Source organism: Neoarius graeffei, chromosome 4, assembly GCF_027579695.1.
Source record: "Neoarius graeffei isolate fNeoGra1 chromosome 4, fNeoGra1.pri, whole genome shotgun sequence".
Lineage (NCBI taxonomy): Eukaryota > Metazoa > Chordata > Actinopteri > Siluriformes > Ariidae > Neoarius > Neoarius graeffei.
Window position 1 is genome coordinate 1,295,383 of NC_083572.1, and position 20,323 is coordinate 1,315,705.

At 43.6% G+C, this 20,323-nt stretch overlaps 1 protein-coding gene across 4 annotated transcripts in view; it reads left to right on the plus strand.

The window, feature by feature from the left end:
* Positions 1-20,323, plus strand: part of ntn1a (netrin 1a) — a 139,583-nt gene that overhangs the window by 40,346 nt on the left and 78,914 nt on the right. For all 4 annotated transcript variants that reach the window (XM_060918557.1, XM_060918558.1, XM_060918556.1 and 1 more), the window contains exon 3: positions 8,779-8,967. In XM_060918557.1, the coding sequence (XP_060774540.1) occupies positions 8,779-8,967 (189 nt within the window). The remainder of the gene's footprint in view (positions 1-8,778; positions 8,968-20,323) is intronic.

The following is a 20,323-nucleotide window of genomic DNA, read 5'->3' on the forward strand; positions in this document are numbered from 1 at the left end:
ATTTAATAAGTAAAAATTACAATTGTTGAAAAGTTGCTGTGGTATAAGAGGAATAAAACACTTGGGATGTGCTTATGGGAAAATAATCAACTTCAGGGTGGTGACAGTAACGCCGTCTCATCGCACCACACCATCGTGGATTGTTTTTCTGGAGCAACACACCACAGAGTTTCACAGATTTCTGTCTGTGCTGTTTGTACCCAGTGAGTCTGTACACCATAAATAAAAGCTGTGTGATAGCATTCTTACAACACACACACACACACACACACACACACAGTATTTTCTGGTGTTATTTTCAGGGAGTCTCACGATAATCAGGTTACGCGCAGGGTCGCCCTCAGGATTAATGCTGAGCTCACATTCTCCCAGTGTTTATTTAAACACCTCAGCACAGAGACCCGGAGTTACCCCGTACTGTTACCCCACAACCCCACGGCTCCAAACACACTACTCTAACACCATTCTTCTGCGCTCTAACTGTGTGTGTGTGTTTATGATATTAACTCTACAGTGTAAACCTCAGGATTCCTCTTGATACCATTTCAATTCTTAAAGTGATGGTTTTACATCATATCTGCTCTGATTATGATTTATAATGCATTATAGTTGATCAGATTGTCATAGTGTTACTCTCCTACTTTATACTGCCTTTCGAGGCTCCGCCCACATGTTTACAGATATGTTTTTTAAAATATTTTTATTGTCAATTTTCAAAGTAACAAGGAATATACACACACACACACACACACACACACACAAAATAATTACAGATATGTTTGAAAGTGTAGTTTAATGTTGTGACGCTAGCCGGGTTTCCGTTGCACTTTTGTGCAGAATTTTTCACCATTTTAAAACATTCAATAAAACACAGTTGTGAATGTTCTGTGTTTCCACTGAGTGATGATTAACGCTGGACTTTTTTTTCCTCTTGTGATCGCTCTTACACAGTGCTCAATTTTTCAGAAAGGTAGGATTCTGTTTGTTCTTCATGTCATGTGTCTCAGCACTCTGTGGGCTGGTTTGTGAACTACCTGACTGATAGAACTCAGGCTACCCAAGCTGAAGGCTTGACGTCACAATTTTTATCAGTCTGCAAAGGAGTCCCACAGGGTTCAGTGCTAGGACCACTGCTATTTACTATATATATAAACTGTGTGGGGGAAAATGTTCAGAATGCAACTTTTCATTTTTATGCAGATGATACAGTCATCTACTGCTGTGCGGCTACTGTGAGGAAGGCCTTTGAGTATCTGCAAACTGCTTTTGATAGAGTGCAAGCACAGTTACATCAACTAAAGCTGGTTCTTAATGCTGATAAGACCAAATTAATGGTTTTCTCAAACTCAAGAAGGAAAGAGTCTGACCTTACTATTTCTACTACTCAGGGTCACTCAATTGAAGCAGTTACATCATACAAATATCTTGGATTTTTAATTGATGAATACCTTTCTTTTAAGTCTCACATACAGAACCTAGTTAAGAAGCTAAAACTAAAACTAGGGTTTTATTATAGGAATAAGTCCTGTTTTACTGCATGTGCCAGAAGAAGGCTAGTTGATGCAACGTTTTTACCCATTATCGATTATGGTGATCTGCTCTATATGAACGCCCCAACTCAGTCTCTCCATATGTTGGATGCGGTGTATCATGGTGCCTTAAGATTCATTACAAACTCCAGACCTCTCACTCATCGCTGCACACTTTATTCCAATGTAAACTTGCCCTCACTGTCAACTCGCAGGCTCTCTCACCTTTATATCTTTTTGTACAAGGCCTTAATTGGCAGACTCCCGTGTTACATTTCTGAGCTTCTTTCTCTTAAACAGAGCTCATGTTGTTTGAGGTCTCATGACTTTATTTTATTGAATGTACCTCAAGCCCGGACAGAGTTGTTCAAAAAAGCATTTATGTTTGCTGCACCCACCGCTTGGAATGATCTGCAAAAAGATCTGAAATTGCAGCGCTTCATCCCCTTGCATGATTTTATAGGTTATGTAAAAGCCTTAGAGCACAAGTCCACTCATAATTGCATATGTTTTAATTAGATGTTTTAGGTGACGCCTTTTAATGTTTGTAATGTTCTTTATTTGTTTTATGTCTTTTGTGTGTGTGTTTTTTTAAGGTTTGATTGTTTTATGTTTTTTATGTAACTATCTGTACTGCCATCTTGGCCAGGTCTCTCTCGGAAAAGAGATTTATATCTCAAGAGACTAACCTGGTAAAATAAAGGTTAAATAAAAAAATGTGACTTGAAACGCAAAAAATGTTTTTGAATTTCAATTTTGTGGAATATAATTTTATCGAATCGTCTGAAAAACCACCTCATGTGAGTGTAGAAACTTTTTTTTTTTAAATTCATGTGTTTCTATTACTCGTTTTTTAGTTCACAGTTTCGCACCGCACATGAAGGGTTCAAGCCCAGCGGCCGGCGAGGGCCTTTCTGTGTGGAGTTTGCATGTTCTCCCCGTGTCTGTGTGGGTTTCCTCCGGGTGCTCCGGTTTCCCCCACAATCCAAAGACACGTGGTGAGGTTAACATGGGGCGACCTGAGGCTGGGCTGAAGTGCCCTTGAGCAAGGCGCCGAACCCCCAACTGCTCCCCGGGCGCTGCAGCATCGCTGCCCACTGCTCTGGGTGTGTGTGTGTACTCGTTGCTCACTTGTGTGTTCACTGCTACAGATGGGTTAAATGCAGAGAGGAATTTCACTGTGTGTTGAAGTCTGTGCTTGAGTGTGTGTGTGACACTTCTTCACTTCTTCTTTTTCGAAGCTGATTAATGAAAACATGGCGAATGGATATCAGATGACTGAGCTGGAAACGGAGGTAAATGCAGGTTTGATGTTTTATTTAAAAAAAAAACGTAGGAAAAAGCATCGTGGTGAATCAGGTACAGGCTTACGGTCAGGCGATTATCAAACAGAACAATGTGGGCAAATCCAAAAATCACAAATGTGACTCCAAGGCAAGATCAAAGCAGAATATGGTGACAAGAACACAAGGCTTGGTGAGTCAGGAACAGATACACTGAGCGGTACTTCAGGAAGAGAATCTGTGTTTATGGTGTGTGTGTGAGCAGAAGGTTAGGGTGAGTGTGAACGTGCTGTGCGGTGGAGTGTGCTGCTGGAGATTGTAGTCCATGGTGGCCACGTTTGTAGGCCATGATATGTTGTGGGAAGTCGAGTCGAGTTTATTTGTATCGTGCTTTTTACAGCAGACTGTCGCAAAGCAGCTTTACAGAAAATTAAATATTTTAAACATGAGCTAATTTTATCCCTAATTTTATCTCCAATGAGCGAGTCTGTGGTGAGGGTGGCAAGGAAAAACTCCCTCAGACGACATAAGTGGGGTTTGGAGTGGACTGGGGTGAGTTTTGGGTGGAAACACACACTAAACACACACTAAACACACACTAAATACAAACAGGTTCATGCCGTCACGTTTTTCCCTTCTGTATGAAATATCTTCATCCTGAAATGGCGTTTTCATGGAGAGAATTATGTAACCTTTGTCCTGCGTCTCAGTGACAGGAGCTCTGGAAGATTTACTGAGATGACTTCAGACTACACACACACACACACACACACAAAGTGTGAGATTTGACGGCGGGATTGAACTCTATTACAGGGACAAAGTGCCAAGACGCAGCCCAGCCCTTCATTCACCCATCTCCATGGTAACGAATCAGGAAAAAAGATCAAAGCGTTTTCTTATTATTATTATTATTTTATACGATTCATCAGACACAGAAAACATTTACACAACACGAGAGTACGACTAATTACACATTCTCCAGCAACCAAGACTAATTAGTCATCTCCCAGCGGTATCGTCTTACACACACACACACACACACACGTACGTTTCTCTTACACTCATATGGGGTGAATGTAGCAGGAGAGAAAGACACAACTCATCTGGTTCAGACTTTAAACCAGACATCTCATCTCACACACACACACACACACACACACACACACACACACACACACACACATATATCACTTCCTGCTCTATCTGTGTTGATTATCTCTGAGTGTGTTTAGGTTTGTAGGGTTCTCAGACTGAGTGCTGTGAGTGTTTGAACACACACTCGTCTCTCGCACTCACTGTGCTTTTGAAGTACCGGTATAGTGCACACTTCACACAATGTGTGTCACTGTGTGTGTGTGTGTGTGTGTGTGTTTAAGGTTAGTGTGTCGAGTTCAGATGTAACGGAACACACAACCTTTGTGTTTCTCTCTATTGAAAAGCAAACACCCTGAATCCTGCAAGCCCACATACTGCACGACAGGTGTGTGTGTGTGTGTGTTTCACTCTAAGCTGGAGATGATTTGCTGATGGATTCAGACTGTCAGAGCTATTGAGTTGGATGATTTAAATCTTTGTGTCTGCAGCTTCAACAAAATAAATCTGTTTCCTTCAGAACTTTAATAACCTGCTGTCTGACTCGAGAGCTGAGCAACACAGCATCTTTATCCGATGGATCCGATCTTCCTGTGTCTGTGCTGCTGAACAGATAAAGCCGTGAAAGTCTTTATTCTCAAAACACGAACAGATTTAAATGAATAAAATGAAACAGCGTGGTGTGAAGCATCCGGGCGTCTGTCTTCACTTTACACCAATTCAGTAAGTGCGTATCTCCACTACTGTTCACCACAGAGCACATGCACCTGTACCTTATATTTGTATTATTTTATTTCTATTTTGTAGTGATATCAGGTCTGTAATTGCTCCTGACCTAGTTAATGGGTAATTAATCCAAATAAACTGACTTGCAAATGTGATTCCTATTTTCAAAAAAGATGATCGACAGGAAAAATCAAATTATCGCCTGGTTTCGCTTTTAAATTATCTATCTAAAATAATTGAAAAAGTAGTTTTTATTAGAATGTATAATTTTCTCCTGGATATTAGTTTCTTAAATCCACTGCAATCTGGCTTCCGTCCAGGTGACAGCACCGTGAACCAACTTGTTTATATGACACAAAATTTATGAGGCATTCGAACAGGGGAAAGAGGTATGCATGGTGTACTTAGATATAAGTAAAGCTTTTGATCGTGTCTGGCATGAAGGACTTATGTATAAACTTGAAGCAATTGGTGTACGAGATCCACTTTTCAGTTGGTTTAGGAGCTATCTTTCAGGCCGTAGCCAAAGAGTCGTCGTTGATGGGCAATCGTCTGAGTGGGCAGGTATAAAGGCTGGGGTACCTCAAGGCTCAGTGTTGGGGCCCTTACTTTTCTTGGTATATTTTAATGATATTACTGACAATTTGCAATCAGATTGCTTACTCTATGCGGATGATACCTCTTTATTTGACATAGTCAGTGACCCCAATGTGTCTGGAAATAAGCTTAATAACGATCTTGCCAAGATAGGTAATTGGGCCAACCGTTGGCTTGTTACTATTAACCCAACAAAAACAGTATGTATGACGTTTTCAGTTAAGCGCACCAAGCCCTTCATCCCGACCTTTTTCTTGACAGCTGCAAGGTCAAAAACATATCACAACACACCTGCTTAGGTGTCACTTTTATGAGCAATCTCTCGTGGAAGGCTCATGTTTAGAGAATATACGAAAAAACATGTAAACGTGCAAATATGCTCAAAGGAATTAAGCTTAAAGTTGACAGAAAAACTCTTGATAGGCTGTATAAAAGCCTGATACGTCCAGTTATGGAATATGCAGATGTGGTTTGGGATGGCTGTAATGAAAGCGAGAGTGATCTCCTCGAACTTGTTCAATATGAAGCTGCAAAATTAGTGACGGGCGTCATGAGAGGAACTAGCAGACAACGTGTGTTAAATGATGTGGGATGGGAGTTAATGAAAACAAGAAGAAAAATTCATAAACTCACACTTTATTTTAAAATTGTTAATAATTTAGTGCCTTTTTTTTACAATTGCAATTATCGCTTCAAGTATCGGACAGAACTAGTTATTCTTTAAGGTCATCTAGCAATTTTTCTTTATTTTCTAGCCGTACTGATCGCTTTAAAAAATCTTTTTTTCCATCCACCACCCTTTTGTGGAATGACGTTAATATAAATATACGAAATCTGGACACTTTAAGCCTGTTTAAAAAAGAACTGTTAATTGTTTTTCAAGTACCGAAATGTAACGAGCTTTTCTTTTATGGCATAGACAGATACACCTCTATTCTTCATACTAGACTTCGACTAAATACCTGTGCTTTAAATTTTTATTTATTCAAAATATCACGCAAGCCTTCGTCAATCTGTCAATGTACTAATAATCCTGAAACCATCAAGCACTATTTCTTGCATTGCCCGCTATTTGCCGTCCCTAGACAATCTCTGCTCGCCTCAACTGCACAAATCCTTGCAAATAGGTGGTCGCATATGACTGAAAATGAAAAAGTTTCTGCCTTTTTGTTTGGTTCATCTTTTCTGTCTCTCGAATCAAATGAAAATCTATTTTGCAATGTTCAGGTTTACATAGCTAAAACCAAACGCTTTTGTGAAGGTAATTATCGAACAACAGATAATTTTTTTTTGATCTATTGTTATATTTTGGTGCCACCTGCTTGCATTTTTTCCTCTTTTTTCCATATATATTTTCCATTTCTTGTCCGTTATTCTCATCCACTAAATTATGTAAAGAAAATTAAGAGTGAGCCCTCTAGATGAGTATTTAGTGCTCTTAGGGCAAACTCCTATATATGTTTAAATTTAAAAAAAAAAAACTGACTCATGCTAAGCAACTACAGCTGACTCCTAAACAGCGTCTGGGGTTTTTACTGTGTTCACGACACACATTATACACATCTGACACTGATGATCATCAGGGAGCATGACACAGTCTCACAGAGGAAATGGGAAAAGCTGGGGTTGTTCTTCTGCTGTCTCTGATCATCACTAATGGAGTCACATGTCTCTTTAACGTCCCTGTAGCATGTTTGACGTGTCATCTGAGCCTCAATGTTTGGATGCTTCTGCTGACGCTGAGTCTTTTCTGTTCGTTTCTGATAAGAATCTCAGTACCGGTCGTGTTGTATTTTCCTGCTGGTTTCATCTTTGCATTTTGTGTTTTTTATTTAAAAGCTGGTGTTTAGTCACAGGTTTTCTTTCAGCTGATCAGGCAGGTGGAGTCAGGCATGATCTGATCATCAGAGACGAAACCCTGCAGCCACATGGGCTCTTCTAATGCGCCTGTGCTTGAGCTTAAATCATTACCCAGAACCTCACCATGATTTTAAAAAGGGGAAAATAATCCACAGCTGCTTTTCATTTTAAACAGTAGATGCTATTTTCAGTTTTTGATTTGATGATGATTTAATTTAGAATTTTTGGATGTCGTTTGATTTTAGGTCATGCAGATGGTTTTATAGTTGTAGAGTTTGTTTTAAGAATAATAGACCTGATTCCACATCACTTCTCATTTACTCACCTCCTGTGTCCCGTGTGTGTGTGTGTGTGTGTGTGTGTGTGTGTGTGTGTGTGTGTGTGTGTGTGCACGCGCATCAGGAAACACAGAAGAACACTCAGACTGTTGGAAAACGTCTGATGTCATTTCCTCACAGCAGTGTTCCGACATCACGTCTGTTTAATATCAGAACCGATTCAGAACCGTAACGACTCAAAGAGGAAGAGCAGAAAGAGGGATGTGGCACAACTCAGAGCTCAGAGTTTCATCTGAGACTTTATAATGAAGAAAACATAAGTCTGATCAGTTAGAGTAGTTAGAGTAGTTAGATTAGAATCTTGATTGAGGAGCTGCTCTTCTCTTCACCAGCACGTCTGCTCACAGGAATAAAAACCAGTGTAGATGCAGCTTTTACAGCTACAGGCGGCTCGGGCTTATTGTGTAAGAACATGATTATCGAGTCGGGGGGAATGTTCCCCATGGTGAGATGTTCCTGAGTCACTCTGACAATCCTGTAACAGTAATGTACAGTCAGCGCTGTGTCAGGGCCTGAAACGGCAGGGTATTTCTACACACACAGGAAGCCATACACCAGCTCAGATCCATCAAACAACATCACAGCAAACGGACTGATGGAGATTTGGCTTTTTTCTTGTTGAACAGTTATAACAGAAGAAGAAGAAGCCTTTATTTTTGTCACATGTACACTCAAGCACAGTGAAACAATTCCTCTGCATTTAACCCATCTGAAGCAGTGAACACACACACACACACACACACACACACACACACACACACACACACAGAGCAGTGGGCAGCGATGCTACAGCACCCAGGGGGCAGTTGGGGGTTACCGTAGGTACCTTGATACAGAGGGAGGGGAAAGTGCTGTTCCTTCAATCAACTCCCCTCACATTTTTCCTGGGAATCAAACCAGCAACCGTTTGGGCCCGGTGCTGCTTCTCTAACCTTCAGGCTCAGGCTGGCCCCAAGTCAACTCTGGTGAACAATAGACAGATGATTTATCCTCATGGAGTTTGTATCATTACCCAGGTGTGAAGTTGCTGAGTGAGAGAACTCATAAGAGCCAGTAGATGGATGGATGTAGTTTATTGACCTTTACTGAAATTTAGGACTGACTATGAGGAGGTGTCAGTGAGATTCTCTCTTTATCTGTGGTGTGTATGTTCATGTTAACTAGCATGCTAATTCTGTAACACTGACCGTATAAATCCTCATCACACCGTAGCGCTCACCTGCTCACTGATAACATCAACATCTCATCCATTGAGACGTCCAACAGGCTTCTGCAGGGAAACACACATTCACACTATATATATATATATATATATATACGCTAACCTCTGTGTGTGTGTGTGTGTTATTGCAGCGTGTAACTGTAACCTCCACGCCCGGCGCTGCAGGTTTAACATGGAGCTGTATAAGCTGTCGGGGAGGAAGAGTGGAGGCGTCTGTCTCAACTGCCGCCACAACACGGCCGGACGCCACTGTCACTACTGCAAGGAGGGTTATTACAGAGACATGAGCAAAGCCATCACTCACAGGAAGGCCTGCAAAGGTACCTGTCTGTCTCTCTGTCTCTCTCTCTGTCTGTCTGTCTCTCTGTCTGTCTGTCTGTCAAATCTAAGGAATGCCTGCATTCGCTCTCCTTGTGTGTGTGTGTGTGTGTGTGTGTGTGTGTGTGTGTGTGTGTGTGTGTGTGTGTGTGTGTGTTATGGAGGGTGGTACTGACAGAGTGAAGGTAAATAAATGGAGGTGTGAAGTGAGCGCTCTTACAGCTCAGATGAGTGAGAGGACTGAGGGATGGAGGGAGGAGGGAAAGAGGGGAAGGAATAAAGAGATGGAGGAATAAAATCTCTGCAGGTGTAAATGGATTAACACACAGCTTTCACTGACACACTCAACACACACTCAACACACAGCTCTCACCGACACACTCAACACACAGCTCTCACCGACACACTCAACACACAGCTCTCACCGACACACTCAACACACAGCTCTCACCGACACACTCAACACACACTCAACACACAGCTCTCACCGACACACTCAACACACAGCTATCACCGACACACTCAACACACACTCAACACACAGCTCTCACCGACACACTCAACACACAGCTCTCACCGACACACTCAACACACAGCTCTCACCGACACACTCAACACACAGCTCTCACCGACACACTCAACACACACTCAACACACAGCTCTCACCGACACACTCAACACACAGCTATCACCGACACACTCAACACACACTCAACACACAGCTCTCACCGACACACTCAACACACAGCTCTCACCGACACACTCAACACACAGCTCTCACCGACACACTCAACACACAGCTCTCACCGACACACTCAACACACAGCTCTCACCGACACACTCAACACACACTCAACACACAGCTCTCACCGACACACTCAACACACAGCTCTCACCGACACACTCAACACACAGCTCTCACCGACGCACTCAACACACAGCTCTCACCGACACACTCAACACACACTCAACACACAGCTCTCACCGACACACTCAACACACAGCTCTCACCGACATACTCAACACACACTCAACACAGCTTTCACTGACACACTCAACACGCAGCTCTCACCGACACACTCAACACACAGCTCTCACCGACACACTCAACACACACTCAACACACAGCTCTCACCGACACATTCAACACACACTCAACACACAGCTCTCACCGACACACTCAACACACAGCTCTCACCGACACACTCAACACACAGCTCTCACCGACACACTCAACACACACTCAACACACAGCTCTCACTGACACACTCAACACACAGCTCTCACCGACACACTCAACACACAGCTCTCACAGACACACTCAACACACAGCTCTCACTGACACACTCAACACACACTCAACACACAACTCTCACCGACACACTCAACACACAGCTCTCACCGACACACTCAACACACACTCAACACACAGCTCTCACCGACACACTCAACACACAGCTATCACTGACACACTCAGCACACACTCAACACACACTCAACACACAGCTCTCACCGACACACTCAACATACAGCTCTCACCAACACACTCAACACACACTCAACACACAGCTCTCACCAACACACTCAACACACACTCAACACACAGCTCTCACCGACACACTCAACACACAGCTCTCACCGACACACTCAACACACACTCAACACACAGCTCTCACCAACACACTCAACACACAGCTCTCACTGACACACTCAACACACACTCAACACACACTCAACACACAGCTCTCACCGACACACTCAACACACAGCTCTCACCGACACACTCAACACACACTCAACACACAGCTCTCACCAACACACTCAACACACAGCTCTCACCGACACACTCAACACACAGCTCTCACCGACACACTCAACACACACTCAACACACGGGTCTCACCACCACACTCAACACACAGCTCTCACCGACACACTCAACACACAGCTCTCACCGCCACACTCAACACACAGCTCTCACCAACACACTTAACACACAGCTCTCACAGACACACTCAACACACAGCTCTCACCGACACACTCAACACACAGCTCTCACCGCCACACTCAACACACAGCTCTCACCAACACACTCAACACACAGCTCTCACAGACACACTCAACACACAGCTCTCACCGACACACTCAACACACAGCTCTCACCGACACACTCAACACACACTCAACACACAGCTCTCACTGACACACTCAACACACACTCAACACACAACTCTCACCGACACACTCAACACAGAGCTCTCACCAACACACTCAACACACACTCAACACACAGCTCTCACCGACACACTCAACACACAGCTCTCACCAACACACTCAACACACAGCTCTCACTGACACACTCAACACACACTCAACACACACTCAACACAGCTCTCACCGACACACTCAACACACAGCTCTCACCGACACACTCAACACACACTCAACACACAGCTCTCACCAACACACTCAACACACAGCTCTCACCGACACACTCAACACACAGCTCTCACCGACACACTCAACACACACTCAACACACGGGTCTCACCACCACACTCAACACACAGCTCTCACCGACACACTCAACACACAGCTCTCACCGCCACACTCAACACACAGCTCTCACAGACACACTCAACACACAGCTCTCACAGACACACTCAACACACAGCTCTCACAGACACACTCAACACACAGCTCTCACCGACACACTCAACACACAGCTCTCACAGACACACTCAACACACAGCTCTCACAGACACACTCAACACACAGCTCTCACCGACACACTCAACACACAGCTCTCACCGACACACTCAACACACAACACACAGCTCTCACCAACACACTCAACACACACTCAACACACAGCTCTCACCAACACACTCAACACACATCTCTCACTGACACACTCAACACACAGCTCTCACCGACACATTCAACACACACTCAACACACAGCTCTCACCAACACACTCAACACACAGCTCTCACCGACACACTCAACACACAGCTCTCACTGACACACTCAATACACGGCTCTCACCGACACACTCAACACACAACACACAGCTCTCACTGACACACTCAACACACACTCAACACACAGCTCTCACCTACACACTCAACACACAGCTCTCACCGACACACTCAACACACAGCTCTCACCGACACACTCAACACACACTCAACACACAGCTCTCACCGACACACTCAACACACAGCTCTCACCAACACACTCAACACACAGCTCTCACCGACACAGTCAACACACAGCTCTCACCGACACACTCAACACACAGTTCTCACTGACACACTCAACACACAGCTCTCACCGACACACTCAACACACACTCAACACACACTCAACACACAGCTCTCACCGACACACTCAACACACAGCTCTCACCGACACACTCAACACACAGCTCTCACCAACACACTCAACACACAGCTCTCACCGACACACTCAACACACAGCTCTCACCGACACACTCAACACACACTCAACACACACTCAACACACAGCTCTCACCGACACACTCAACACACAGCTCTCACCGACACACTCAACACACACTCAACACAGCTTTCACTGACACACTCAACACACAGCTCTCACCGACACACTCAACACACAGCTCTCACCACCACACTCGACACACAGCTCTCACCGCCACACTCAACACACAGCTCTCACCGCCACACTCAACACACAGCTCTCACCGACACACTCAACACACACTCAACACACAGCTCTCACCAACACACTCAACACACAGCTCTCACCGACACACTTAACACACAGCTCTCACAGACACACTCAACACACAGCTCTCACCGACACACTCAACACACAGCTCTCACCGACACACTCAACACACACTCAACACACAGCTCTCACCGACACAGTCAACACACAGCTCTCACCAACACACTCAACACACACTCAACACACAGCTCTCACCGACACACTCAACACACAGCTCTCACCGACACACTCAACACACAGCTCAACACACGACTCTCACCGACACACTCAACACACAGTTCTCACTGACACACTCAACACACAGCTCAACACACAGTTCTCACTGACACACTCAACACACAGTTCTCACTGACACACTCAACACACAGCTCAACACACAGCTCTCACCGACACACTCAACACACGACTCTCACCGACACACTCAACACACAGCTCTCACCGACACACTCAACACACGACTCTCACCGACACACTCAACACACGGCTCTCACCGACACACTCAACACACAGCTCTCACTGACACACTCAGCTCTCACCAACACACTCAACACACAGCTCTCACTGACACACTCAGCTCTCACCAACACACTCAACACACAGCTCTCACCGACACACTCAACACACGACTCTCACCGACACACTCAACACACGGCTCTCACCGACACACTCAACACACGGCTCTCACCGACACACTCAACACACGGCTCTCACTGACACACTCAACACACGACTCTCACCGACACACTCAACACACAGCTCTCACCGACACACTCAACACACGACTCTCACCGACACACTCAACACACGGCTCTCACCGACACACTCAACACACAGCTCTCACTGACACACTCAGCTCTCACCAACACACTCAACACACAGCTCTCACCGACACACTCAACACACACTCAACACACACTCAACACACACATGTAAAAGTGATGAACTATAACTGACATCATGTAAAATCTCCCAATCCACATGTTCTTTTATATTTTCTCTATAAGTGTAATGTCGTTACACTGAATCCTGATTAGCGCTCTTCTATCACACACACACTCACTCGTGTTTAGGATGCTGCTCTCATCTAACACCACGACAGGGTGAGGCAGTCCGGGTAAATACATCTCCCATCTGCCACCGTCCTGCTGTTTACCCTCCATTACACATCTGAGAAAACGTTAGCCTTTGTTTGCATGAACAGATAAATAGGAAGATAAATAAATAAACAAGTCAATCCATCATTGCTGAGTGCAGTGTGTGTTTCTGTAGTGTTTCTGTAGTTTGTGTTTCGGCAGTGTTTCTGCAGTGTTTCTGTAGTGTTTCTGCAGTGTGTGTTTCTGCAGTGTTTCTGTAGTGTTTCTGCAGTGTGTGTTTCTGCAGTGTGTGTTTCTGTAGTGTTTCTGCAGTGTGTGTTTCTGCAGTGTTTCTGCAGTGTTTCTGTAGTGTGTGTTTCTGTAGTGTTTCTGTAGTGTTTCTGCAGTGTTTCTGCAGTGTGTGTTTCTGCAGTGTGTGTTTCTGTAGTGTGTGTTTCTGTAGTGTGTGTTTCTGCAGTGTGTGTTTCTGCAGTGTGTGTTTCTGTAGTGTTTCTGCAGTGTGTGTTTCTGTAGTGTTTCTGCAGTGTTTCTGTAGTGTGTGTTTCTGCAGTGTGTGTTTCTGTAGTTTTCTGCAGTGTTTATGTAGTGTGTGTTTCTGCAGTGTTTCTGCAGTATTTCTGTAGTTTGTGTTTCTGCAGTGTTTCTGTAGTGTTTCTGCAGTGTGTGTTTCTGTAGTGTTTCTGCAGTTTGTGTTTCTGTAGTGTTTCTGCAGTGTGTGTCTCTGTAGTGTTTCTGCAGTGTTTCTGTAGTGTGTGTTTCTGCAGTGTGTGTTTCTGTAGTGTTTCTGCAGTGTTTATGTAGTGTGTGTTTCTGCAGTGTTTCTGTAGTTTGTGTTTCTGTAGTGTTTCTGCAGTGTGTTTCTGCAGTGTTTCTGTAGTGTGTTTCTGCGGTGTTTCTGCAGTGTGTGTTTCTGTAGTGTTTCTGTAGTGTGTGTTTCTGTAGTGTTTCTGCAGTGTGTGTTTCTGCAGTGTTTCTGTAGTGTGTGTTTCTGTAGTGTTTCTGCAGTGTTTCTGTAGTGTGTGTTTCTGTAGTGTTTCTGCAGTGTGTGTTTCTGCAGTGTTTCTGTAGTGTGTGTTTCTGTAGTGTTTCTGCAGTGTGTTTCTGTAGTGTTTCTGCAGTGTGTGTTTCTGTAGTGTTTCTGCAGTGTTTCTGTAGTGTTTCTGCAGTGTGTGTTTCTGTAGTGTTTCTGCAGTGTGTGTTTCTGTAGTGTTTCTGCAGTGTGTTTCTGTAGTGTTTCTGCAGTGTGTGTTTCTGTAGTGTTTCTGTAGTGTTTCTGCAGTGTGTTTCTGCAGTGTTTCTGTAGTGTTTCTGCAGTGTGTGTTTCTGTAGTGTTTCTGTAGTGTTTCTGCAGTGTGTGTTTCTGTAGTGTTTCTGTAGTGTTTCTGCAGTGTGTGTTTCTGTAGTGTTTCTGGAGTGTTTCTGCAGTGTGTTTCTGTAGTGTTTCTGCAGTGTGTGTTTCTATAGTGTTTCTGTAGTGTTTCTGCAGTGTGTGTTTCTGTAGTGTTTCTGCAGTGTTTCTGTAGTGTTTCTGCAGTGTACAGTGGTGCTTGAAAGTTTGTGAACCCTTTAGAATTTTCTACATTTCTGCATAAATATGACCTAAAACATCATCAGATTTTCACACAAGTCCTAAAAGTAGATAAAGAGAACCCAGTTAAACAAATGAGACAAAAATATTATACTTGGTCATTTATTTATTGAGGAAAATGATCTAATATTACATATCTGTGAGTGGCAAAAGTATGTGAACCTTTGCTTTCAGTATCTGGTGTGACTCCTTTGTGCAGCAATAACTGCAACTAAACGTTTGCGGTAACTGTTGATCAGTCCTGCACACCGGCTTGGAGGAATTTTAGCCCGTTCCTCCGTACAGAACAGCTTCAACTCTGGGATGTTGGTGGGTTTCCTCACATGAACTGCTCGCTTCAGGTCCTTCCACAACATTTCCGTTGGATTAAAGTCAGGACTTTGACTTGGCCATTCCAAAACATTCACTTTAACCATTCTTTGGTAGAACGACTTGTGTGCTTAGGGTCGTTGTCTTGCTGCATGACCCACCTTCTCTTGAGATTCAGTTCATGGACAGATGTCCTGACATTTTCCTTTAGAATTCGCTGGTATAATTCAGAATTCATTGTTCCATCAATGATGGCAAGCCGTCCTGGCCCAGATGCAGCAAAACAGGCCCAAACCATGATACTACCACCACCATGTTTCACAGATGGGATAAGGTTCTTATGCTGGAATGCAGTGTTTTCTTTTCTCCAAACATAACGCTCCTCATTTAAACCAAAAATTCTATTTTGGACTCATCCGTCCACAAAACATTTTTCCAATAGCCTTCTGGCTTGTCCACATGATCTTCAGCAAACCGCAGATGAGCATCAATGTTCTTTTTGGAGAGCAGTGGTTTTCTCCTTGCAACCCTGCCATGCACACCATTGTTGTTCAGTGTTCTCCTGATGGTGGACTCATGAACATTAACATTAGCCAATGTGAGAGAGGCCTTCAGTTGCTTAGAAGTTACCCTGGGGTCCTTTGTGACCTCGCCGACTATTACACGCCTTGCTCTTGGAGTGATCTTTGTTGGTCGACCACTCCTGGGGAGGGTAACAATGGTCTTGAATTTCCTCCATTTGTACACAATCTGTCTGACTGTGGATTGGTGGAGTCCAAACTCTTTAGAGATGGTTTTGTAACCTTTTCCAGCCTGATGAGCATCAACAACGCTTTTTCTGAGCTCCTCAGAAATCTCCTTTGTTCGTGCCATGATACACTTCCACAAACATGTGTTGTGAAGATCAGACTTTGATAGATCCCTGTTCTTTAAATAAAACAGGGTGCCCACTCACACCTGATTGTCATCCCATTGATTGAAAACACCTGACTCTAATTTCACCTTCAAATTAACTGCTAATCCTAGAGGTTCACATACTTTTGCCACTCACAGATATGGAATATTGGATCATTTTCCTCAATAAATAAATGACCAAGTATAATATTTTTTTCTCATTTGTTTAACTGGGCTCTCTTTATCTACTTTTAGAGCTTGTGTGAAAATCTGATGATGTTTTAGATCATATTTATGCAGAAATATAGAAAATTCTAAAGGGTTCACAAACTTTCAAGCACCACTGTATGTTTCTGCAGTGTTTCTGTAGTGTTTCTGTAGTGTTTCTGCAGTGTGTGTTTCTGTAGTGTTTCTGCAGTGTTTCTGTAATGTTTTTTTAGTGTTTCTACAGTGTGTTTCTGTAGCGTTTCTGCAGTGTGTGTTTCTGCAGTGTGTGTTTCTGCAGTGTGTGTTTCTGTAGTGTTTCTGCAGTGTGTGTTTCTGCAGTATTTCTGCAGTGTATGTTTCTGCAGTGTGTGTTTCTGCAGTGTTTGTTTCTGTAGTGTTTCTGCACTGTGTGTTCCTGCAGTGTTCCTGCAGTGTTTCTGCAGTGTGTGTTTCTGCAGTGTTTCTGTAGTGTTTCTGCAGTGTGTGTTTCTGTAGTGTCTCTGCAGTGTGTGTTTCTGTAGTGTCTCTGCAGTGTGTGTTTCTGTAGTGTCTCTGCAGTGTGTGTTTCTGCAGTGTTTCTGTAGTGTTTCTGGAGTGTTTCTGCAGTGTGTGTTTCTGCAGTGTTTGAGTAGTGTTTCTACAGTGTGTGTTTCTGTAGTGTTTCTGCAGTGTGTGTTTCTGTAGTGTTTCTACAGTGTGTGTTTCTGCAGTGTGTTTCTGCAGTGTTTCTGCAGTGTGTGTAGTGTTTCTGCAGTGTGTGTTTCTGTAGTGTTTCTGCACTGTGTGTTCCTGCAGTGTTCCTGCAGTGTTTCTGCAGTGTGTGTTTCTGCAGTGTTTCTCTAGTGTTTCTGTAGTGTGTGTTTCTGTAGTGTCTCTGCAGTGTGTGTTTCTGTAGTGTCTCTGCAGTGTGTGTTTCTGTAGTGTCTCTGCAGTGTGTGTTTCTGCAGTGTTTCTGTAGTGTTTCTGGAGTGTTTCTGCAGTGTGTGTTTCTGCAGTGTTTGAGTAGTGTTTCTACAGTGTGTGTTTCTGTAGTGTTTCTGCAGTGTGTGTTTCTGTAGTGTTTCTACAGTGTGTGTTTCTGCAGTGTGTTTCTGCAGTGTTTCTGCAGTGTGTGTAGTGTTTCTGCAGTGTGTGTTTCTGTAGTGTTTCTGTAGTGTTTCTGTCGTGTTTCTGTCGTGTTTCTGCAATATGTGTTTCTGCAGTGTTTCTGCAGTGTGTGTTTCTGTAGTGTTTCTGCAGTGTGTGTTTCTTTAGTGTTTCTGTAGTGTTTCTGTAGTGTGTGTTTCTGTAGTGTCTCTGCAGTGTGTGTTTCTGCAGTGTTTCTGTAGTGTTTCTGTAGTGTTTCTACAGTGTGTGTTTCTGTAGTGTTTCTACAGTGTGTGTTTCTGCAGTGTGTGTTTCTGCAGTGTGTTTCTGTAGTGTTTCTGCAGTGTGTGTTTCTGTAGTGTTTCTGCAGTGTGTGTTCCTGCAGTGTTTCTGCAGTGTGTGTTTCTGCAGTGTGTGTTTCTGTAGTGTTTCTGCAGTGTGTGTTTCTGCAGTGTTTCTGTAGTGTTTCTGCAGTTTGTGTTTCTGTAGTGTTTCTTTAGTGTTTCTGCAGTGTGTTCCTGCAGTGTTTTTGCAGTGTGTTTCTGCAGTGTTTCTGTAGTGTGTGTTTCTGCAGTGTTTCTGCAGTGTTTCTGCAGTGTTTCTTTAGTGTTTCTGCAGTGTGTGTTTGTGTAGTGTTTCTGTATTGTTTCTGCAGTGTGTGTTTCTGTAGTGTTTCTGTAGTGTTTCTGCAGTGTGTGTTTCTGTAGTGTTTCTGCAGTGTTTCTGCAGTGTGTTTCTGCAGTGTTTCTGCAGTGTGTGTTTCTGCAGTGTTTCTGCAGTGTGTGTTTCTGCAGTGTTTCTGCAGTGTGTGTTTCTGTAGTGTGTCTGCAGTGTGTGTTTCTGTAGTGTGTCTGCAGTGTGTGTTTCTGTAGTGTTTCTGCAGTGTGTGTTTCTGCAGTGTGTTTCTGTAGTGTTTCTGCAGTGTTTCTGTAGTGTGTGTTTCTGTAGTGTTTCTGTAGTGTTTCTGCAGTGTGTTTCTGTAGTGTGTTTTTCTGTAGCTTTTCTGTAGTGTGTGTTTCTGTAGTGTTTCTGCAGTGTGTGTTTCTGTAGTGTTTCTGCAGTGTGTGTTTCTGCAGTGTGTTTTTCTATAGTGTTTCTGCAGTGTGTGTTTCTGCAGTGTGTGTTTCTGTAGTGTTTCTGCAGTGTGTGTTTCTGTAGTGTTTCTGCAGTGTGTGTTTCTGTAGTGTTTCTGTAGTGTTTCTGCAGTGTGTGTTTCTGTAGTGTTTCTGCAGTGTGTTTTTCTATAGTGTTTCTGCAGTGTGTGTTTCTGCAGTGTGTGTTTCTGTAGTGTTTCTGTAGTGTTTCTGCAGTGTGTGTTTCTGTAGTGTTTCTGCAGTGTGTTTTTCTATAGTGTTTCTGCAGTGTGTGTTTCTGCAGTGTGTGTTTCTGTAGTGTTTCTGCAGTGTGTGTTTCTGCAGTGTTTCTGTAGGGTGTGGTTCTGTAGTGTGTGTTTCTGTAGTGTTTCTGTAGTGTTTCTGCAGCGCGTGTTTCTGTGTTTCTGCAGTGTTTCTGCAGTGTTTCTGTAGTGTGTGTTTCTGCAGTGTGTGTTTCTGCAGTGTGTTTCTGCAGTGTTTCTGTAGTGTGTGTTTCTACAGTGTGTGTTTCTGTAGTGTTTCTGCAGTGTGTGTTTCTGCAGTGTGTGTTTCTGCAGTGTGTTTCTGCAGTGTTTCTGCAGTGTGTGTTTCTGCAGTGTTTCTGTAGTGTTTCTGTAGTGTGTGTTTCTGCAGTGTGTGTTTCCGCAGTGTGTGTTTCTGCAGTGTGTTTTTCTATAGTGTTTCTGCAGTGTGTGTTTCTGCAGTGTGTTTCTGTAGTGTTTCTGCAGTGTGTGTTTCTGCAGTGTGTGTTTCTGTAGTGTTTCTGCAGTGTGTGTTTCTGTAGTGTTTCTGTCGTGTGTGGTTCTGTAGTGTGTGTTTCTGTAGTGTTTCTGTAGTGTGTGTTTCTGTAGTGTTTCTGTAGTGTGTGTTTCTGTAGTGTTTCTGCAGTGTGTTTCTGTAGTGTTTCTGCAGTGTGTTTCTGTAGTGTTTCTGCAGTGTGTTTCTGTAGTGTTTCTGCAGTGTGTTTCTGTAGTGTTTCTGCAGTGTGTTTCTGTAGTGTTTCTGCAGTGTGTGTTTCTCTAGTGTTTCTGCAGTGTGTGTTTCTGTCGTGTTTCTGCAGTGTGTTTCTGTAGTGGTTCTGTAGTGTTTTTCTGTAGTGTTTCTGCAGTGTGTGTTTCTGTAGTGTTTCTGTCGCGTGTGTTTCTGTAGTGTTTCTCTAGTGTTTCTGCAGTGTGTGTTTCTCTAGTGTTTCTGCAGTGTGTGTTTCTGTAGTGTTTCTGTCGTGTGTGGTTCTGTAGTGTGTGTTTCTGTAGTGTTTCTGTAGTGTGTGTTTCTGTAGTGTTTCTGTAGTGTGTGTTTCTGTAGTGTTTCTGC